This window comes from Oreochromis aureus, linkage group 15 (assembly GCF_013358895.1).
Source record: "Oreochromis aureus strain Israel breed Guangdong linkage group 15, ZZ_aureus, whole genome shotgun sequence".
NCBI lineage: Eukaryota > Metazoa > Chordata > Actinopteri > Cichliformes > Cichlidae > Oreochromis > Oreochromis aureus.
Window position 1 is genome coordinate 8,978,148 of NC_052956.1, and position 21,011 is coordinate 8,999,158.

Genomic DNA, 21,011 nt, shown 5'->3' on the forward strand with positions numbered 1-21,011 from the left:
ATATAATGCATATCTAAACTAAATCATAGAGTATTTTATTACATATAACCTGCAATTCTGAGCCTTCGACAGAACATGGCACTGTTTATGAGCTATGCTTTCCAAAACTTGACAGTATGGTTCTGTTCCTGTGAACAACTTACAAATGTCACACATGCACACACATACTGTAATTTTTGTCAGAATTGCTGCAGTTCTTTTACATGTTTTGCTGCTTAACATTTTCTGCAGGAGTGTGAGTGTTTTTGAATGAATCCTATTTAATCAAATAGGTTTTGATTCTATTATAAGCATGCAAAAAAATATGTAATTTTCCATAACCCCAAAACTGTTGGGGTGCTGTGTAAAAAAAGAAAAAAGTTCTTTAAAAATCAATTGAGATCTTTATTTATTTATCAGAGTTTTGAAAGGTATAATTCTCAGGTTCAGTATATTTTGTCTTTGAACCTTTTCTAATCAATTATAAATGCATTCTGGCTTCTACCTGTCTTATACAGCACCCACACTTTTTTGGGAAAAAAAAGTTGTAAAATAAGTTTTCTCAGCAACCTGGAAAAAACTAATAATATTTATTTATGTGTTTGGTGTACTGCTGTGTATGTAATGTACTCTTGTACTTTAGTGTTGCATATACAGAGCAAAACTTGAAGATGATCGCCATCGGTGTAAGCAGATGGAAATCTCTCAAAAGGAATGAAAGTCAGAGCTGGTTTTTATGTATCACAACATCCTGCCCTTATGTATTTTAGATGATTCAGCTGTAATTACATGAAAAATCTACGTGATTTTCTGTGGTACAGGGAATTACCTTTGCTCAGTGTACTGCACATATTGATATTAAACATACTTGAAAGTAATTTTGTTTTTCTTTTATAAGCTGAGATTTCACACAACAAACTAAGGCTTCCAAATAAAATGTTTAGCTTAAAAAAAAATCTCCACAACATAATAAGCACACTACCTATAATAGATCGCAGCTACTTTCAGTTACTCCCTTACCACAAGGGGTCACCACAGTGTGTGGGGCTGCATGTTTAATTTGTCAGAGTTTTATGGTGGATGTCGCTCCTGACACAATCCCAAAGGGGATTTGTGTCTGGCTGGAATGGAACCAGGAAATTTTCACTTGCCAAGTGATTGTGTTAACCACTACACTATGGAACTACCTATGATAGATTCAAAACTCATTAAAAATTTTTTTTATATATATACATTTTTTGCTATGACTATTTTTTATAAAGCATGTCACAGTTTGAAATACTTTATACTACTAATTCATCACAATTCACTGTGATTCAATTAAATTAAATGTTATTTACACAGCACAAAATCACAAAAACAGCCATCTCAAGGCACTTTATATTCTAAGGTTAAGACTATTTCTAATGCAGAACCCCAACAATCAGATAACTCCCTATCAGCAAACATTTGGTGACAGTGGGAAGGAAAAACGCCCTTTTAACAGGAAGAAACCTCTAGCAGGACCAGGCTCAGGGAGGGGCGGCCATCTGCTGTGATTAGTTGAGGGAAAAAACAGGACAGAAGACACGCTGTAGAAGAGAGCCAGAGATTAAAAATAACTAATGATTAAATGCAAAGTAGTGAGAGTGAAAAAGGTGAGTGAACAAGAAACACTCTGTGCATCATGGGAAGCCCCAGCACTCTAGGCCTACTGCTGAGTAACTAAGGGTTACATGGTCACCTGATCCAGCCCTAATTATTTATACTTTATGAATCAAAAATACTTTAGGCGTAAACAATCATAAAATTGCTGTTGATCACCAAATTACTTTGTGTGGCCTATTTTATGACCAATCAGTGGATCATAAATGTGTTAGCAATAGTAACTGGCAATAGCTGATAAACAGAGCGGATGGATGTGCCTCTCTCAGTGTTTCCATTTGCAGTCTCTTGCAGTCATGCGATGCACATCATTGCTGTCACTCGCAGTAAAAGGAAGAGCACTCTTTTCCGTCTAGCAAATTGGAATAAGAATACAGCTTGTACTCTCTTAAGTCATTCTGGGTGCACGTGCCATTTGCGTGCAAGAGTTCCTTGCTCTACAAAGCAACACTAACTCATAAGTGCAGTTATGTGGAGTGCAGTTTGTTTGCTTTTTTCTCTATCTTTGCACAAACACGAGGGCTTCTGTGGTGTAGTGGTTAACACATTCATCTTACATGCGAAAGATCTCAGATACTACCCCACTCAAGTTAACTACTACTAGTGCTGGTTGGAAGCCCAAATAAATGGGACGACTGCATCAGTAAGGACATTCAGTGTTATATCTTTGCCATGTCATGCATATCAATCAGCTGTGGTGACCCTTTGGGAAACTCAGTATGCAAAAATTGAAAATGGAACTTCATTTTATGGGTGTATGGGTGCAACAGTTGTATAAAAGTCCCTCCATGACTAGCTTACACTCTTGGATAAAACAGCAAGCTAGCTGCTATAACAATAAGCATACAAAATTTTAACAACTTTTTTTTTATATTCTTCTGTGTTTTCACAATCTGGTCTTGAATATGAATATCGACCATCACCAGTAGTTTGGCTACTGTTGGTTGGTTGGTTGGTAATTTATTTCAACATGTGAACAATATACAGGTACATTTAGAAAAGAAAATAAGAGAGAGAGAGAAAAAAAAATACTATACAAAATACATACAACAAAACCCCATTCTGATTAATTTACATGTTGAAAGGGAGTGAGAAGAAGTAAACACTTATTTAATCCCACCCCGTTGCCATAAATACTGTGTAGGACTGTTATGAAAATGCATGTCTTACCACATCCTTAGTGAGACAGGCAAGTGTGCAGACAAGTGTGTAGCATGTCGCTGACAAGCTGGCACAGCTTCTGCCAATCCAGGAAACTGCTGAGTCATTTAGTTAGTCTAGCAAATTTGACTGTGTCACTGAAGCTAAAAGAAGGATTTCATTTTTTGATTGATTAATTAATGATTAATAAAGGATATTGCTTACCTGGTGGTTTATCAGTGTGCCAAATATTTATTAAATAGCTAGCAGCTAGGGAGTTAAATATCTATTTAAGATATGTTTCTCAGGAAAACTCCCCCTGTTTTAAAAACTCCAGTGGCATGGTAAAGTTGGTCTGTGGATGCATCATGCAAAACTAAGCTAAAATTAAACAAGCTAAAACAAAGTCTCAACCTCTGGGGCTGAAAAATGAAGCAAATCTGGACCAGCTAAGAAGGTAACACCTTCAACGTCTGGGAAACTACAATCAATCGCAAACTGACAGGTCAGTGTTTTATCACAGTTAATCGCTGTAGTATCACAAACAGCTTTCATGTAATTGCCAACTTGACAATTCAAATGCAATCTGATGGCAGACTGATTTCACACCGATGGCCACTGTTGTATGAGACGCTGTTTGTAAACTGAAACAAGCTGAAATTAACGGCAACATTTTTCCACATTTAGCTCAAAACCTTACAAGAACATGTTTTTTCAAGTCAGTTTTTACAACATTTACTAAAATATTTGTAACTTTTTATATTCAAAACACAATTTTAAATGTTTTCAGCTTTGCTTTGTGTTGTCGACATTATGTTAAAACTTAAAAACCCTTAAAGAAAGATTGTGCGTGTGCCCTCATTAGGATAGGGATTTGTGTCGGCATGTTAGCTTAAGCCATAAATTGTTAATTGATAATTATGTGACAGTTCATTTCAGGTCATGTTACAGAATAACATGAAAGTAATGTAACGAGTAATGTAACAAATTCACTCTCCCAGCAATACTGCTGATGGCAGACAGCTTCAGTCTTATTGACTTTTTCGCAATCTTGATGCACCAGAGATGCTTTGAAGGCAACAACTGTCTGCAAGGTCCCCTTCAAACCTTTTCAAAGATTGCACGCTCACTGAACACATTGAGAAAAATGTTTTGTCGTGCTGTGGTCTCTAGCTGTCATCTTCCCTAGCATGACTGTAGTATTATAGATGAAATAAAAAACGTTTAACCTGGTATGAGACACTGTTCCAACGTGGGTGTGTATCAGAGGACATGGGGATTTTTATTATACGTCACCCATTCAAGTTCTGTCAAGGCTTAAAGTTTCTGTTATTAGAGGTGTGGCCACTTCTGCTGACTAAGTAGCTAGCTATTTGCTAGGCTTCACCTGAGCTTATTTGACTTACTGTGTTTCAACACTTCATTTGTGTTGTTTGGGCCTTTTGGCTGTACCATACACCAGAAATAACGCCAACAGTAAGAAGCGTGCGATGTTATCATACCAATCAAAAAAATGAGTCTAGTCCAGCAACCAACAAGTATTTTTTGTCCATTTAGTAAACAGGGATGAGAATAGAGATCTTTTACATTATATGTCAATGTGCCCACTAAATAACTCTTTCTTAAAATATGTAGCAAAGTATATTCTTGTATAAACTAGCTCATTTAAACAACAGTTATGTGTTTAAACAGGCTCCAGATTACAGATGGAAGCTGTCTGCGATAAGGACAGTGCCAGTTTGTTTACAGAGGAGGAAATGTGATCAACTGTTTTCCAAAATGAGTTTCACTAAAAGCAGAAGCTGTTTTAAATTCAAAATGTCATCAGTTTTTAATTCTAATCCTATCGAATAAAAATATGTGTTATTGTCTGGTAAGAATGTTGCAGTAGTGTTTGATTTGCTGAGATGAATTGAATCCTCAAATCTTCTGGAAAAGCAAAGACCTTTTGAGGAAGCACCTGCCCGCTGGCACAGGATAATTTCCACAGTAAACACTGGAAGAGTGAGGAACGTCATCCGGAGCACAATAATAAGGGGTTTTCCCGCAGCCATGTTTACCTCAGAGCAACTTGCCCCTGGAACAGCTGCACAGATTTGCTCCCAAGTACATTAATGCAAAATCCTACTGCACGTGTTATTTGAAAGTTTCATAAGCAGCCTTTAATTAAGGGCAGTGCAGCTACTGGTAACTTAGAATCTTATAGTCATGCATTATTTTACCTTAAATATGCAAAGGAAGAAATAACTGCTAGATAAACATGCTGAATTCAGCAAATTATGGCTGCTATCTTATATACAGTATACTGTCTGATTAAAAGTGCTATTACAGTGAATTCCACAAATTAAGCTACAATACAGCTGAACCAGTGGTGTGTTATGTCTGCAGTACAAAGAGCATAATATGGGAAAATAGTACAAGGAAAACTGAAGCCCAACTAAAACTCATGAACATCCTGGAGGTACAGCAAAGGGGCCTGTTCAATACATCGGGGGAGCTCAATTGTTCCTTGTTTATTGACAATCACTTTGTCTTTTTATGGCAAATGTAGCAGCAAGACCTTCTCTCAGTCGATGTGTGACAGAGGATAAAAAAGGTTCCCACACTGAGAGGAAGTCAAAGAGGGGCCACTTCTGATGCGGAGGGGGATCAAAATTGAGGAAAGTGCGTGCGTGTGAATGTGCGTGGTCTAGGTATTACTCATCTTGTGGGGACCACAATCAAAAAGGGACAAAAAGTATGCGTGTGAGTGGATGTGTGTCTGTCTGTGTATCTAAATAAATAAAACCTATGGTAAGATTTGAAACAGCACTAGCTTGCTGCACAGAAATCATTGTATAGCTTTTCTGAAAACACCCCCACCCCCACACACACGAACACACAATTATAAAACACGCACATTTGCAGTCACACGCAGTGCACACTCACATTAATAATGGGAGTTGAAAGTATCTATTGGCAGCATGTATACTTTTGGCACAGAGGTGGTCAGAAGTGCATTTACTAAAGGAGACCCACGCTCCCTTTCTTTCCCACTGTTGTTCAGGTTATCCTGTGGGGCCACTTATGACCCTTCTGCAGGCAGGATGCAATGTCTGGGGACCCCAACAGAGCTGTACACGAGCATCCGCCAAGCCCTGGGAAGAAAACAAGGGCTGATGGAAAACTAGAAGAAAGGAGTATAAAGAGAAACGGCAGTTAGTAACCAGGACGCACTCAATAACACTCACCATGCACCTGCAGCCTGTGTGTGTGTGTTTGCGTAAATGTGTGTACATGTGTGTACAGTGAAGCAAGGTTGTTCCTTCAGTGAACTACAGCATAGCACAATCCCCACACACAGCACAGGTGGTCCAAACAAAAACCTGTGAAGTGTTGCCCAGAGAGTAATATCCCCACGTTGTGTGTTGTATAAACCCCCCCATAGGAAACAAACACTTCCGGTGTTGTAAGATTTATTGTTTGGTGCACTTATAGGTTACAGTATACTGTGACTGATATCTTCCTTATACGGTTCTTTGATTTATTCTCAATATTTAATAGCAATTTAACATGCACGTGAGACATGAAAGGGTCATAATTACTGCTAGATAACTCAAGGACATATTGTTTTGTGTTTATTGTCTCACTCTGAAGAAGAGGGGTGAATTCCCTTGGCAGTGCATTGTGTGGTGAGAAAAGGAAAGACCTGGTTAACTGTTTTGTATGGTGTGAAAAACCAAAGCATTGTTGTACTTTGATAGACTGACCGCACACCATCTTGCTAAATTTTTGCCCCAGATAAGTCACGATTTGCATTCGATTTCACATCTGCACACCTCCACCTGCACCACATACAACACACAGAGAAATCCACAACGGTTCAACACTATGCTTCTATATGTGATGTCATTGTAAGGGTCATATATACATAGAAATGCCAAGAATTAGTCAGAAATGGTTTTACAACTTTGAACTGACCTACTGTAAGGACAGTCTGGGATTAGAATAAGTCTGGTAACACCCTCTAGTGTCAACACTGGGGAACATCGGGAAGCAATTTCTCATTTTGAATAGTGCTGAAAACAACAATAGTATCAGTACCATTAAAAGTAAGCTAACTAACATGAGATCAAATTATGGCCACATTTCTTGCCCTGTAACCATTTTATATACAAGCAGAAAGATGTCTTAACTTTTTGCTTGACTCGCTAACCTGAACTTTATTAAGTATTTGGTGGTATTGCATTGAGAAGTCATTATAAGCAACGTGAAAAAGAACATTGTCACAACACTCATTTCATACGTTGCAATGTTCGCGTGAAAAACTAAAAACGCCCAATGATTCAGTAGCTTATAGCAGTGACCTGAAGTAACCACTTTCTGTATGACTGCATCAGTCTGTCACTGTCCACTCTACTCTATAACACTATTTTTTTTTAAGGCATTTGTTTATACACAGCTCTCTTACGGTCCTGTAACAGCATTTGAGGTCTGGACTTTGACTGGGTCACTGAAACATCTTGATTTTTTCAGACATACTCTTGTAGGTTTGCTGCTGTGCATTGTCCACCGATTATTGTACACGATCCAGTTTCAGCCAAACTTTAGTTGTTGGATGGATGACCTCACATTTGACTCTAAAAAACTTTGGTTTAACGCCGAGTTCATGGTGGAGTCGATACCTGCAAGGTACCCTGTGGCTGCAAAACAAGCCCAAATTATCAACCCGTCAACCGCCATACGAGACATTGGTATGAGGCGTTTGTGATGACATGCTGTGCTTGGTTTTGGTTTGTTTGGCGAAAGCATCATGGCCAAACATGTTCATTCTGGTCTTGTTGGTTGAAAAGACAGTATTTAAGAAGTCTAGGTTTATTCAGATTCATCTTTTCAAGCCTAAAATGCTCATTTTAGAGAGAAGAGGGTTTCCCCTTGGTGACCTTTTCAAACCAGCCATACTTATTCAGTCGTTTTCTAAACATACTGCACTGAATGAGGCTTTTAGAGTCTCAGATGTAGCTCTTTGGTTACCTTTACCTTCGTTATTGCTATGTAAGCAGTATGAGTGTTGTTTGCTTTTTACAGTACTGCACAGAGTGCTGTAAAAACATTTTCATATGACTATATTTAACTACTTTTGGGTTTCCTGTGTAGTAGAACTTATTGCATACAGCCTTAATAATGAAAAAGTATCAGTAAATGGGAATTGTGAAATCTTGCTCTGTTATTACATGGAAACAGACTTAAACTGAGTGCATGTTTTGGGATATACACATTCACACTTTACTGTTTTCTGTGGTCATCAGGCAATATAGGCAAAAGAAGAGCTGCATTTGTTGCTATTGTTTCTGCAATAAAAATATTAATTAACACAATAGTAATCAGTTATTGACATTAAAACTTGCATAAAATTTATAAAGGGGTATATTACCAGGGTGGTTGCACATCCCACTAGTAGCTGAACACTCCCTCTTGTGGCTGGAATTGTGTATTGTTTTACAGTATTACTGTAAACATGTTTCTTGACACTGAAAGGTAAAGATATGAGTAGCAGAGGCCAGCAGAGGAACTGAAATGTGTGTCATGGAAACCATGCCCTGTTTCTTTATCTTGCATCTTATACACTTGAGCAGACAACACTCCACCACACCTACATTTAACACCAATCACCCAGACACACAATACAACACAGTGCAGACACTTCTTTTTTTCCATTGCATTGTCGATTTGATACCAAAGGTCATTTGCATTTTTTAAAAAAAGATCACAGGCACAATTTTTGCAAATCACTGACCGCATCTACACATTCTGAAGTAAAACAAGCTCTACTGATAGCTAACCTAAAGTCCTTCTTGACCAATAACTTTGAGGACCATACATTTGTGAGTTTTAATACTTAAAGATGACATACAGTTATCAGTTGTGTTCACTGACTAATTGCAGGACTGGGGCGGGGTAACTACTGCAAGTGAAGTTTAATCAGAAGATTATTTTTGCACTCTGTAGGTAGATCATCTGCCTGAGAATCAAGGGAGAAATGTAAGAGACCAGACAAAAGAGCAAACTGCTGTCTGTTTCCAGTAAACTGAATGTAACCCCCAAGGGGAGGTCCTGGTCTTCACTGTTAGAGAGAGAGAGAGCGAGAGCAAGAGAGAGAGAGAGAAATTAGAGCAGAGCAAAAGAGAGAGAGAAACTTTCCAAACCAAAATGAGTGAGTGAGAGTGACACACTGACAAGCACTCAGTTTTCAATGAGGAAATTGAAGACATTTTGCATCTGGAGTACTTCTGAAGACACGAGCCAAAGACAAGCTAAAGGTATTTATCTGCTGAATGAATATATTACATTATAGAGCAGTGACAGGCATTGAGAATTTCTAGATATTGTAAGGTAATGGTGAACATAATAGTGTAAGTAATATTTTATTTAAATAATGGTGTACAATGTTGGTAAAACACATCAAAAATTAAACAAAACATAACGCGTAACGTGGATGATCAAATATGTGCGATAAATAATTGGCAAAAGTATCGAGGCTAATTATTATTATGAATTTTCATTTCAATTATCACTTTTTTCCGCGTGAAATCCATAAGTCAGCGGTTTGTGTAAAGCCTCCCTACAGGCATGCGTTTCATGACATATTGTTATTACACACCACTGAATATTAAAGCACTGCTCTTGCTGTTTTAGGGGTAATTTTCCATTTTAAGACGTAATTAAACCATCGATATTGATAATACGGTACTTACGCATACAGTCTAAAGCATACACTACACTCTACACTACTCTGCTACATCACTATTTTATCAGTGTTGTATATTTGCATGTGCAGTCATTATCTTTAGCTTTTGTAATACACATTACATCAACTATATTTGACTTTGTGATCTAAAAAACACCTTTAAGTTTTAACATTAACACCTCATAAAACTTGCTTCAGACAAACAACAGTTCTTTTTTAACACCATCGCTTGGTTTGGTGTCATTTCTACACCAGTGTGTTTTTAGCTATTTTTAGCCGTTTTCTTTTCCTCTATTTTTAACTGAAACTTGACAATGAAGCCCCATCATAAACTGTACATGCTAATGCAATGGTAAAGAGCTGTAAACACATTTTCACTTCCTCTTTTGAGAGCCAGTTTTTGTTTTTTTGTTTTCTTGTTTCAATTTTATTATTTTTTTGGGTCACCTGTTACCAAGCAATACATCTAAAGAGATGCTCACTAAATACATTTTTAGCAATTTTGAGTCATTAGATGTCGTTTTCCAGCACCGGGCATGAAGTCAAAGAGCAGGCCCTGCAGTGGGAGGAGTGGAGACTAAAAACAGCAGCAGGAAAGCTCATCTGTTTGATCAGGTAAAAGCAAAGTATTGAGCACATTGTAGCTATGTGAGTGTCTTTCCATAAACTTGTTGAATCATTGTTTACTGATACCACACTAAACAGTGCATTCTGTAATTAGATATGTTTTTTTTAGTAAATGTTAGCATCATGTAACATAGCTAAAAAAGATTTCCACCAAACATGCAGGATGGGCTGCACTTGCAGTGGCGAGAAACAAGTAAAAGAAGAAGGATTCTACAAAGGAAAACACAAATCACACGCCTCCCCGTCATCAAACCATATAGTAAGTAAAACACTAAAAAGATTTACTCAGATGTGAAACAAATTTTACTCTAATTACCTCAAAAGGTTTACTTGACAAACTGGACATAATCAACGTCTTCTTTTTTTCTGTCCATTCTTTCAAGGGACGAAGTGGAAACGCCTATACAAATAATGGTAATCACAAACCTCCTTGCATAAATCAAACATCATAGTAGAAAGTAACAGGCCTGCATTCATGGACCCAACTGCTGCTGCGTTAAGAGACATTAGTGGCAGTAATAAGAGCTACAGTTTTGCGATCGAAATCTCAGTTGAATTTCCTCTGTTCTCTTCTGGGGATTAGATGAGATTGCAAATACATGAAAGTAATGTTAATGTCACAGATGTAAAATAACACAGCGGTTGCTCGGAGAAGGAAAACAATATCACCACAAATTGCGCATGTTAGAACACAGGATCATGTCAAAATAAAACGTCTAAGAGTAAAAAGCAGATTAAAAATACACTTTTAAAGAAACTCTGTGCTCTTCTTCCCTTTAGATGACACTATATTTATTGCACAACACGACTTCAAAGCGACCAACGACAGTGATCTGCCTTTCAGAAAGGGAGACAAACTTAAAGTATTGCAAGAGTAAGTCTCATTCTATGGTTCCCACAGTTGTGAAAGTGACAATAAAGAAAGCGCACAGAGAAATAAAATGAATGCGGCATGTTTGTCTGGTGTACAGAACCGGAGAATGGTGGCTGGCCCGACTGCTGACGACTGGACAAGAAGGCTTGATACCATCGAATTATGTAGCCAGAGCAGATACACTGGAAGTGGAAAAGTAAGCTTGAAATATTATGGAATGAAATGTAGCACGCATCTATTGATTGATTAATGTTGTTGTAATGCTTTGTATTATTATATTCAGGAAGAGTGACTTCTATGGTTTTGTGGTGCTCTCTCTTGCAGATGGTTTTTCAAGGATTTGGGCAGAAGAGAAACCGAGAGGCTACTTTTAGCACCCGGAAATAAACCAGGGGCCTTTCTAATTCGAGAGAGTGAGACCTGTAAAGGTGACCACCATCAGTATCTTTCCGTGATCATGCCACAAATCACATTTTTAGCAGCTACCTGTATTCATTTTCAGTGTGGTCAATAAACCCAAATGTCCCTTTTTCCCCTCTCAGGGTCATTCTCGCTGTCAGTCAGAGATTATGAAGGGGAAAGAGGAGATGTAGTAAAACATTACAAAATCCGTTGTTTGGACAAAGGTGGCTACTACATCTCCCCTTCCAACACGTTCTCGACCCTACAGGAATTGGTTCAATACTATACCCGTAAGTAACAACTACAAATACAACATCTCCACCCTCAAAAAGTTTGTATTTTCAGAGATATATAATTTAAGAAACCATATCTATGCACAGGATTTTCTGTTTCCGTGTTTCCAATTCAGCATTTATAATTGTAAATCCTGCATCTTGCATTGATTTGGACTCACGTTAAGCTTGCTGCTTTGAATTATAAAACATCTGCAGTGACTTTGAATTAAAGGGGGAAGTTCGACCCTTGTGATGTGTTGTGCATTTCCTGAGTGAGAGGAGTGATAGTCTTTCCACTCCTGCGACTAAACCACAAGATAAGCAGGCCAGATCTTGAGAAAGGTTGTCTCAAAGATCAACTTATGAAAAAGAAATGCATGTGAGCACGAACAAACATGCTTTTAGAATTATCTAATGAAAGATGAGATGTATGGTTTCTGTAACTAAATTTATCACTCGTGCAAAGAAAGATGGAAAAAAATATTGTTTGTTATATCTGAATGTATCGTATTTGGGTGCAGACACGGCAGATGGGTTATGTCAGCGACTGTATGCTCCCTGTAAGCCTATGGCCCCTCAGCAGCCATGGGCCCATGATGAATGGGAGATTCCTCGAGAGACATTGAAAATGGTGAAGAAATTGGGGGCCGGACAGTTTGGGGAAGTGTGGATGGGTAAGGGAAAGCCACCGATCAAACTGTTTGGAGACACCTAATAAACCAAGATGGCAAAGTCAATAAAGCATTCTGTTTGAATTATTTGGCAGGTTACTACAAGAACACCCAGAAGGTTGCTATTAAGACCTTAAAGGAGGGGACAATGGCGCCTGAGGCCTTCCTTCAGGAGGCCAACCTGATGAAGCAGTTGAAGCATGACCGACTGGTACGACTTCATGCTGTGGTCACTAAAGAGCCCATTCTTATTGTCACCGAATTTATGATCAATGGTAAGTGAAACAAAGAAGAGTTTTAAGAGTTGCTGATAATTAAATATTAACTATAATATATATATATAATGTAGTACAAATTGGCCTTTCACCAATAAATTAAAACAGAAGTAATCTGGTGCTGATTTTCATGATTTATTAAAACATTTTTTACTTGAAAATATTAAAGAACATAATATCATAATACGTTTTTCAGAGAGGTCGCAGTGGCATTAACAGCTGTCTTGATTGTCCGAACAACACAAGCGTTTCCAATAAGCATAACATAAAAACTTTTTGGAAGCAGCTTGAAACTGTAGGCAAAGGGTGCTTTTTTGGTTAGTCTTAATTCTAGAGGCCAGTCAATTATAGGATTTTTAAGACTGATACCAACATCGACATTTGGCGATTCGAAAATCTGATATTACGACATATCAGCCAATATTGTTTTTCTTCCAGAGACATGAAATACAAACAGATTTGCGTAACATTTGTTATTTATTTAATCATTTACACTCTGCACTCTGATTGGATCAGCTTATTGTTGTTTTTTGTCAACAGGGAAGTTGCAGAGTGCTCTCTGCTGAAGGGTGTTTCTCCGGTCTCTTCTTTACATTTTAAATTTTCAGTCGTCATTACAAATTCCAGTGCTGATAAATTGGCAACTAACTTATATCATCCAATAATACAGTAATACCCAATATTTCCCACTTAGTAATAACACAAAAGAGTGTTGATAAAATACAAAATTTAGCAAAAATGCAAAACTTCTGACGATGCAGCTGGTGGTGTACCACAGCACCACAGCGCCTGGATCGCGCCCAGTCGAGATCACTGTTAAAATAAACCATAGCACAAGTTACAGATGTTTGTCACCCAAGGCCTAACTTTAATCATGCAGAAAGCATTTAACTTATGAACTGAATTTTAGTTGCAAATATTTACCCAATTGCCACTGATTAAAAGTTGGTTTCTTTTCTGAAGCTTATCGCTGGTGGGAAACATGCTGTGAAATATATTACTTGTACTTCCTGACTTGGCTTTTATCATTTGTGGAAATGTGTGCAAACCTGTTGACGTCAACTACGCAACCGTTTTTTGGCAAATGTTATAGAGAAGTTCACAGTCATAGCCGCTATGGTAACAACAAGGTGGTAAGGGCGTAAAAAGATATCTGCGCCGGGGCCGATCACAGAGTTGTTATATATAAAAATATAAACACGTGGACATTAAGATAACATAAGATGACATGAGATATGTTATACTTTTTCTTTTCTATATTCATCCCAAAGTTGAGGAATATAATGTATTATATCTGAACACATTAACAACAATATTTGTGACTCCTTTAATATTCTTTTTTTGCAACTGTTTGATTATATGGTTATTGCTTAAGGCCTTAATGTTCGGTGCATTGGTGTGCTAAATGAGATTCTGTAGTAAAGGCAAGCTAATTTAAATATTATAACTACTGACTTCACCAGGAAGTGAATATTAAAATCTTTGGTTTGGGTTTTGATTGGACTGGTGTTTGTTGACTCACTTTAGACTGAACAGACGGCTCTTATTATGGCTAACGGCTAGATAATTAAACAATCAGTCGTATCCTCATTTTTTAAAAATGTGCACCAATCCAAAAGCCCCCAACAACAACTGGGACATCACAGAGCTTTTCTGTTATGAGATATGTAGGTAGAAGTTTCAATTAAACCACAGTAGTTTCAGATAATATGTGCTTCTCTTTTTTTATTTGCAGGATGTCTTCTAGACTTTCTAAAAACAGACGAAGGGAAAAAGCTAAAGCTAAATAAGCTGATCGACATGTCAGCACAGGTAGGAAACTTTTAATAAAGAAATTCAGTTACATGATTTCAGTTAACTGTCGTGTGTATGTGACATTTTCAGTGATAACAGTCACTGATACCATAATCTCATAAATGCCAAAACATTTCTTTTTGCTCTGAGTGTTTCCATAATTCTTTCATTTGTGTCTCTTTTGCTGCTTCTGACTGTGATAGTCAGCGTGACTTTAATGTTTAATTCAAAGATGAATGTATGCTTTGTTAAAAAACAAATACACTAGCCATCTGGCTGACCTCAATGTCTATTTTTACATCCTTGCTGCTCTACAGTAACATTTTGAAAGTACCGTATACTATGCGCTTTGGCATCACACACACGGAAACTGTCAGCAGATGCTATGTGGTTTCTGTGGTGGTGCTTTTGCTTGTCTGATTTGAAAGCCTCACCCTACGTCAATTATTAACATCCGGACAGGAAATCATGCTATTTTTCCATCCACAGTGAGCTCCCCCAGAACTCTTTTGGCCCTCCAAAAAAACTTTTGACTTCCTGAGAGTTGGCACATCCTGTTAAACCTACTCTACTCTCATTTTTTACAATGTGAACATAACTATTAACACATACAATTCGCTTTAGAGGCCTCTTTGCATGTGCTCGGCTTTTATAAGACATTCAGATTCCTATAAAACTGATGTGCTGTTGTCTTGTGTGTTTTTACGATGGAAAACCAACATTTCTTGAATTGACATTTGATCTAACAAATCTGCTATTTCTTTGGTTATACCAGATAGCTGAAGGCATGGCGTACATTGAGAAGAAGAACTACATCCACCGTGATCTGCGCGCAGCTAACATACTGGTCAACGAGACGCTGCATTGCAAGATAGCAGACTTTGGCCTGGCCAGAATCATCGAGTCAGAATACACAGCTCAAGAAGGTACAGTAAGGAGTTTTGACGGAAATGCGCCCCTGGTGCCACAAACAGGATTTTAGAAACACTCGCGTCACAAACAAACGCTGACGTCTCGTCTCCAGACACATTTCCATCTCCTTTAGAAATTTATGACCCAAGTTTTCCTTCTGCTATTAGGAATATAGGTTGTTTTTATATAATGTATTTTTCTGTAGTTTTCGACATTAAGGACGGCAATTAATAGTGTCTGATAAATGTCTCAAGAGGGCCTTTAATTAATATAGCAGAATATAGAATTCAATTCCTAACTTTAAACCAAAGTGCTCATTAATTAACAGATAATTAAATCATATATAAGTAGTGGAAACTTTTTTTTTTTTTATTTCTACACAGAAATTTTGACCTTTTTTTGTTTCTGATCCTGATTTTTTTTTATTAACTTGATTTGTTTCACAGATTAAGAAACCATCACTTAAAATTGGTAATTTTACATTACTTATTTCTATTGCGTTCTCCTTCTAGCCTGCACTTGTGCATTAATATTGTAGCGTTCGTTTCATTGTGTCGGGCAAGTTCTGGATTTGGAGCAGCATGTATGCTCTATTGCAATGAATTGGTATGTGTTGATTTTTGGTGGGCAGGTTTCCATAGCTTATAGTTGCTGAGATTTTGTTATATTTGCTTTTGTTTCAAAAAAAGCAAAGCAGTAAAACCATGTTTGAACTGGGTTATGGGTTTGTGACTATGACTGCGGTGGTACACACAGGAGTGTGGAGCACGATGCGTCGTTCATTATAAAGGAAGATTTTTGAAATTGTTTCAAAGCACTCGTGTTGATGCTCGTCAGGAGCAATATACTGCTTGGTGTATGCACGTGTGAGGGCGAATGTGTAAAATAGAAAAAATTTGATTTCATTTAATCATCTGAGCTTGACTTTGATTGAAAAAGGCACATATAGCATTCAACACCACTTCACATGTAAGCGCAGCTGCCGTAATTCTTTTTCGAGCTGAAGGTAATTTCCTCTGGTAGCAGAAACTCACTCTCCTCGCCTACCAAAATCAGTAAAGAGCGATTGCTTCAATTCATTTTAAAACAGCATATTGTGTTTTTAAAGTATGTCATAAAAGTGTGAGTACAACACCCATAATTTTCAACCAGATGTATACAAGTTTATATTCTAATATCAATATATATTTGAAATTGTATTTAAATTTTGTCTAACTCGGTGAATTCAAAACGTATAAATTTGTCACGGTGATTCAAAATCTTGTAAAAAACAAGAAAATAGAACCCACAGATTTATCAGAGTGATAGAATAATCTTTAAATTCTCTAATGGAAAGCTTTCTCATTATTTCAGAGTATTTCCTGCCCATTAATCATCCCACATTAAAAGGAAAATAAACATATACAAATGCGCACACACCTACATATCCTTCACAGTGAACAACAAGTAACACAACTTCCTTCCATTTTTTTTCTTTTACCTTCGTCTAATAACCAGGTGCTAAGTTTCCCATTAAATGGACGGCTCCAGAGGCCATCAACTTTGGGACGTTCAGCATCAAATCGGACGTCTGGTCCTTTGGGATCCTCCTGACAGAAATAGTCACCTACGGAAGAATACCATACCCAGGTATGGGTTATGTGAAATAACTTCATATTTACAGAAAACAGCTCAAATATTGCTTTGCTATTTTATGAAAAAAAAAGTTACAAAATATCTGTCAAAGTGTATGCTTTTTTTTCCTCTCTTCATCAGGTATGACGAACCCAGAGGTGATCAGGAGTCTAGACAGGTCATACAGGATGCCATGTCCAGATGGCTGTCCAGAGGAACTGTATGATATCATGATGGTGTGCTGGAAGCAGAAGCCTGATGACCGACCGACTTTTGAATATCTTCAGAACACTCTCAACGACTTTTTTATTGCCACGGAAGGACAATATGAGATGCAGCCGTGATGACAGAAAAAGAAAACGTTTTTCGTTGTGGACAATGAAATCTCTTAAAAAACCATGACTTGAATGGATAAAGGACCACATATCTTTCTGATGATACTTTTTTTTTTAAAAATAGAGTGATGGATACGTTTTTCTCACCTGCCTTCTAAGTGAATGTTAAAGATATTCATGGCTTCTTCTGTCTGTAGCGGATATCAGTCAGATATGCAACGCGGCTTCATGTCAGCGCCTTTTCTTGATGGAGTATAAGGTTGCATTCTTAGAACTGATGTATGATGCGTAATAGGACTATGGATATACAAATACAGTTCACTCATGTTGTAAAGCAACATCTGGACCCAGAGAAGTCAGCACAGGTAAAGTTGCAGATTAAACATTTGCATGGTACAGAAACTAGAACCCTGAGATTACATGCACAATACTTTGCACTTTTTTTCTTTTTTTAAAAAACAAATTAAGTAATTCAGCAGATTTTTTTAAAGTGCTTAGCAAAGAGAAGTTATTCTTGCATTTATGTCTTTTGTAAATAAAAATGAAGAACTCTGGTATTTCTTGTATTTAAATCCAAAATTTGAAATTACAATGCTGTAAAAGCATTTCTCATGTAGGGCTTTAGTGGTGACTACTACTTTTTACAGTTTGGTGTTTGAAACAACGAGGATGTGTCTCAATTCACCGATCATAAGAGGAAATAGCAGCGCTTTTTCTTTAAAAAGAAGTTTGACATCTTAAGTGTGAAAGTAAAGCTAGCACTCTGGATGAAATAAAAATAAAAACAACTTTAAAGTACATCACCTCCCACGTGAAAACAAATGGCAGCAATGTGAAGACTGAGTTACTAACTCTAGTTTCGATCATGTGAAAATGATGAAAGGGGTGACTGACCCGAACATGCCCCCCATTTTGAACAGCAACCCACAGGAAGCCTTTAAAAGCAGCTAAATACTAAATTACAGCAGTCTTCAACTGAACCTTCCCAGGGGGAGCACAGACAGTTAACGATAAGAGACTGGAATGGCTGTGTTAGGCAAGGGGTGAAACCCTGCCATTTCCTGAATGGACAGGAAATAGGAAGTGTGCGTCAGCATTCCTAAAATGCCACAAAGCTAGAACAGTCTCACATACCAAGTTAGTAGTTGTCTTCACGTTTTTCCTCCTGAAATACATCCGTTTGAAATTTACTTTTTGTTGTTATTGCTGATCGAGCGCCTCTTAATTGTGAGGGAGAGGGAAACTCTCATTTAAAATAATAGTGATAGTAAATAAAAACTAAAACAACTTCAAGTATTCTTAAAATATATAAAATATTATTATTAATCTTATTCAATAGGAGCACACGAGAATAAACATGCATTATATCTAAAAATGTCTGCCATGTCTGTATCAAAAAATATGGCAGGTGATTTTATGTTGATATTTGTAATATAAAACTGAATATGTTTTAAAATAACCTGTAAATCCAGCGGAAAAGTTTTTAATATGCCTGACCACTGGACTTTTTCCTTATAAATATAAATTAATCTTTAACCTCGCAGAAGACCCAAAGACGTTTCAACATTTTTAATCTCTCATATTATCCATGAATTCTGTTCCATGCATACTAATATCAGATATGGTAGGTGCTATGTCAGCATCAGCGACAGTGTATCAGTGTTTTGGATTTTTCTGTTGTTTTTTTTAATGATTGCAAGCATGAATGTGTTAGTAGTAGTTGAATTTCAGTTCATACTGTTTAATACCAGCAGTGTCTATGAAATCAATGATATAGATTATTTATTCTCTGTAATTAGATTACTCTTTTCACCTTGTGGACAATGCAAATCAAATATGAAAATGCAAATAAATGTGTATTTTTAAAAAATTAAAGTGGGAAGTGAAAAACTGAAAGGCCACAGGGCACAGTGCTGCAGTTTTTTTTATACTCCTATCATCCTGCAGATGTCAGTGTTACATAGTATAGCATTCTGAATGTATCTACAGTATAATGCATGATAGCTTTGGAAATTCTGGAAATTTTTCATAGAGGTATTTGAGAATAGTCCCGGTGAACTCACCGGAAACAAAGGAATCTAGTACTGTATATCAAAGTACTTAATGATAAAATGTCAACACTGTGTCTTAAGTTGCATTTAAAGTAAAAAGGCTTTATTTGTATACTGCTAGTTTATCCCAACTTCCCCTAAACTGTTTTCATAAATTAAAAAGAAGGCAACATGCTGCTCTGCCTACGGCCAAAATATAATATACTCACAAATGCTGTATGTTCTCCACCTTGTTCACAGCTGTGCTCACAAATTCTTCATAAATTACATATCAGTCTGAGCAATTACACAGAAATCCTCACAGCTAACCATTCTGTCACGCACTGATCCTATCACAGTCATCTGTATGTATTTAGTCTCTTTCGCTCTAATTGGCTTTCTTTGCATCTGAAGGCCGTGTTGAAAGACATTTAAGCACGGCAACACACACACACACACACACACACACACACACACACACACACACACACATATACTGCTGTTTGTTCTTTTTAAATGGCTTTACCCAGCTTTATTTGGGGGTTTTTTGTCACACATTTATTTATTTAGGCTGTTTTTTTATGTTAATTTTGCTCTTTACAGTGAATGAATTATCTATTCAACCTCCAGATAAACTCATCAACCGAGGATGAGCGTATTAAGTTATGAGACACAGCCAAACATAGACACAGCAGTCTGTCAGCCAATGAACTGAAAGGACCGCCATTAATAAAATCTCACACTGGAGAATGATTGATAAGAAACATCACCCTGAAAAGAGCTTCATGTTAACGCAAGATGACAAGACGCGAGGGGTAGAGGTTTAAAGGCCAAATCATCCTTGCTCCTCCTCCTGTGCATGACTGCTGGCTTAGAGTAATAATGAAGGGAAACAGTGGCTCGCACACAGATTAATGAGTGATCCCTGCAGAAGGCAACACATCATTAGCATTTGATAGCGATAACCCTGCACGGCCCTCTGGGACAAAAAAAAACAAAAAAACAAGCACATCACCACAGATGAAAAGAGATGTGCTTTCATCTTCCAATAATGTTTTCAGTGGTGTTTAGTTGGCATTATGCTCCTCATAAACATGTTTTCTCTTGGGCTCTCTCTTGGGCTTTGATGTCATTAAAATAATGGAGTCCATCAATCAAATGTGTTCGCTCTAATAGAACTGAGGGCTCTTGAAACCGTGACAGACGATGTCTCCAGAACATTTTACAAGAATAGATAAGAAAGTGCAGATAAGAAAAGAGGTGAACGGAGGTAGTCATGAATTTCACTGAAATTGCTCTCTCACAATAGCAGCTATTTTGTGTTCTCTGTTAAACGTATGAAAAAATAATGACTTGCATCTCTCTCCTGAAACATTACCTAATTTTATGGGCTGTTTAACAACTAATGTCTAATACTTTGAAAAAGAAGCCCAGCTCTTTTCATGTGTGCGGCACGAAACGAATCTGTAAAAACTTGCTGTGCACGAGGTCAAGAAGCGAGACAAACGGCCATTTTCTTGTGTATGCGGAAGACAAATATGTCTAATGTTATACCATATCTCTGTGATGCCATTTACAACATTCAGAAGCTCAATTTGAAGAGCTTATTCAAGTAACATCACTCAACGGTGAAGATGCTCGGACTTGTGTTTTCTCACAAATCCAGCTCATTTTTAAATGTTAAATCCATCAAATCGCTGCATATACAGCAA

General features: G+C 37.3%; 2 protein-coding genes across 2 annotated transcripts in view; one reads left to right on the top strand and one right to left on the bottom strand.

Annotated features, from left to right (window-relative positions):
- Positions 1–5,142: 5,142 nt before the first annotated feature.
- The window catches only part of si:dkey-71h2.2 (low density lipoprotein receptor adapter protein 1), a 106,098-nt gene continuing 90,229 nt past the window's right edge, over positions 5,143–21,011 (bottom strand). The window contains exon 9 of the mRNA XM_039598877.1: positions 5,143–5,929. Coding sequence (XP_039454811.1) covers positions 5,806–5,929 — 124 coding nt within the window. The 3' untranslated portion in view covers positions 5,143–5,805. The remainder of the gene's footprint in view (positions 5,930–21,011) is intronic.
- blk (BLK proto-oncogene, Src family tyrosine kinase) lies at positions 8,973–19,350 on the top strand. Its single transcript, XM_031731961.2, has 14 exons — positions 8,973–9,062; positions 10,019–10,105; positions 10,280–10,376; positions 10,501–10,531; positions 10,898–10,991; positions 11,089–11,187; positions 11,316–11,419; positions 11,534–11,683; positions 12,190–12,342; positions 12,435–12,614; positions 14,350–14,426; positions 15,184–15,334; positions 16,818–16,949; positions 17,076–19,350. Exons 3-14 carry the CDS (start codon positions 10,281–10,283, stop codon positions 17,276–17,278), a joined length of 1,470 nt encoding a protein of 489 aa, XP_031587821.1. The 5' UTR covers positions 8,973–9,062; positions 10,019–10,105; position 10,280; the 3' UTR covers positions 17,279–19,350.

Excerpts from the sequence above, each read along its gene's own strand:
- blk (XM_031731961.2), top strand. The coding sequence starts at position 10,281 with ATGGGCTGCACTTGCAGTGGCGAGAAACAAGTAAAAGAAGAAGGATTC. Across the intron at positions 10,992-11,088 it reads AAACTTAAAGTATTGCAAGA|AACCGGAGAATGGTGGCTGG; the intron begins GTAAGTCTCATT and ends TCTGGTGTACAG. Across the intron at positions 12,615-14,349 it reads CACCGAATTTATGATCAATG|GATGTCTTCTAGACTTTCTA; the intron begins GTAAGTGAAACA and ends TTTTATTTGCAG.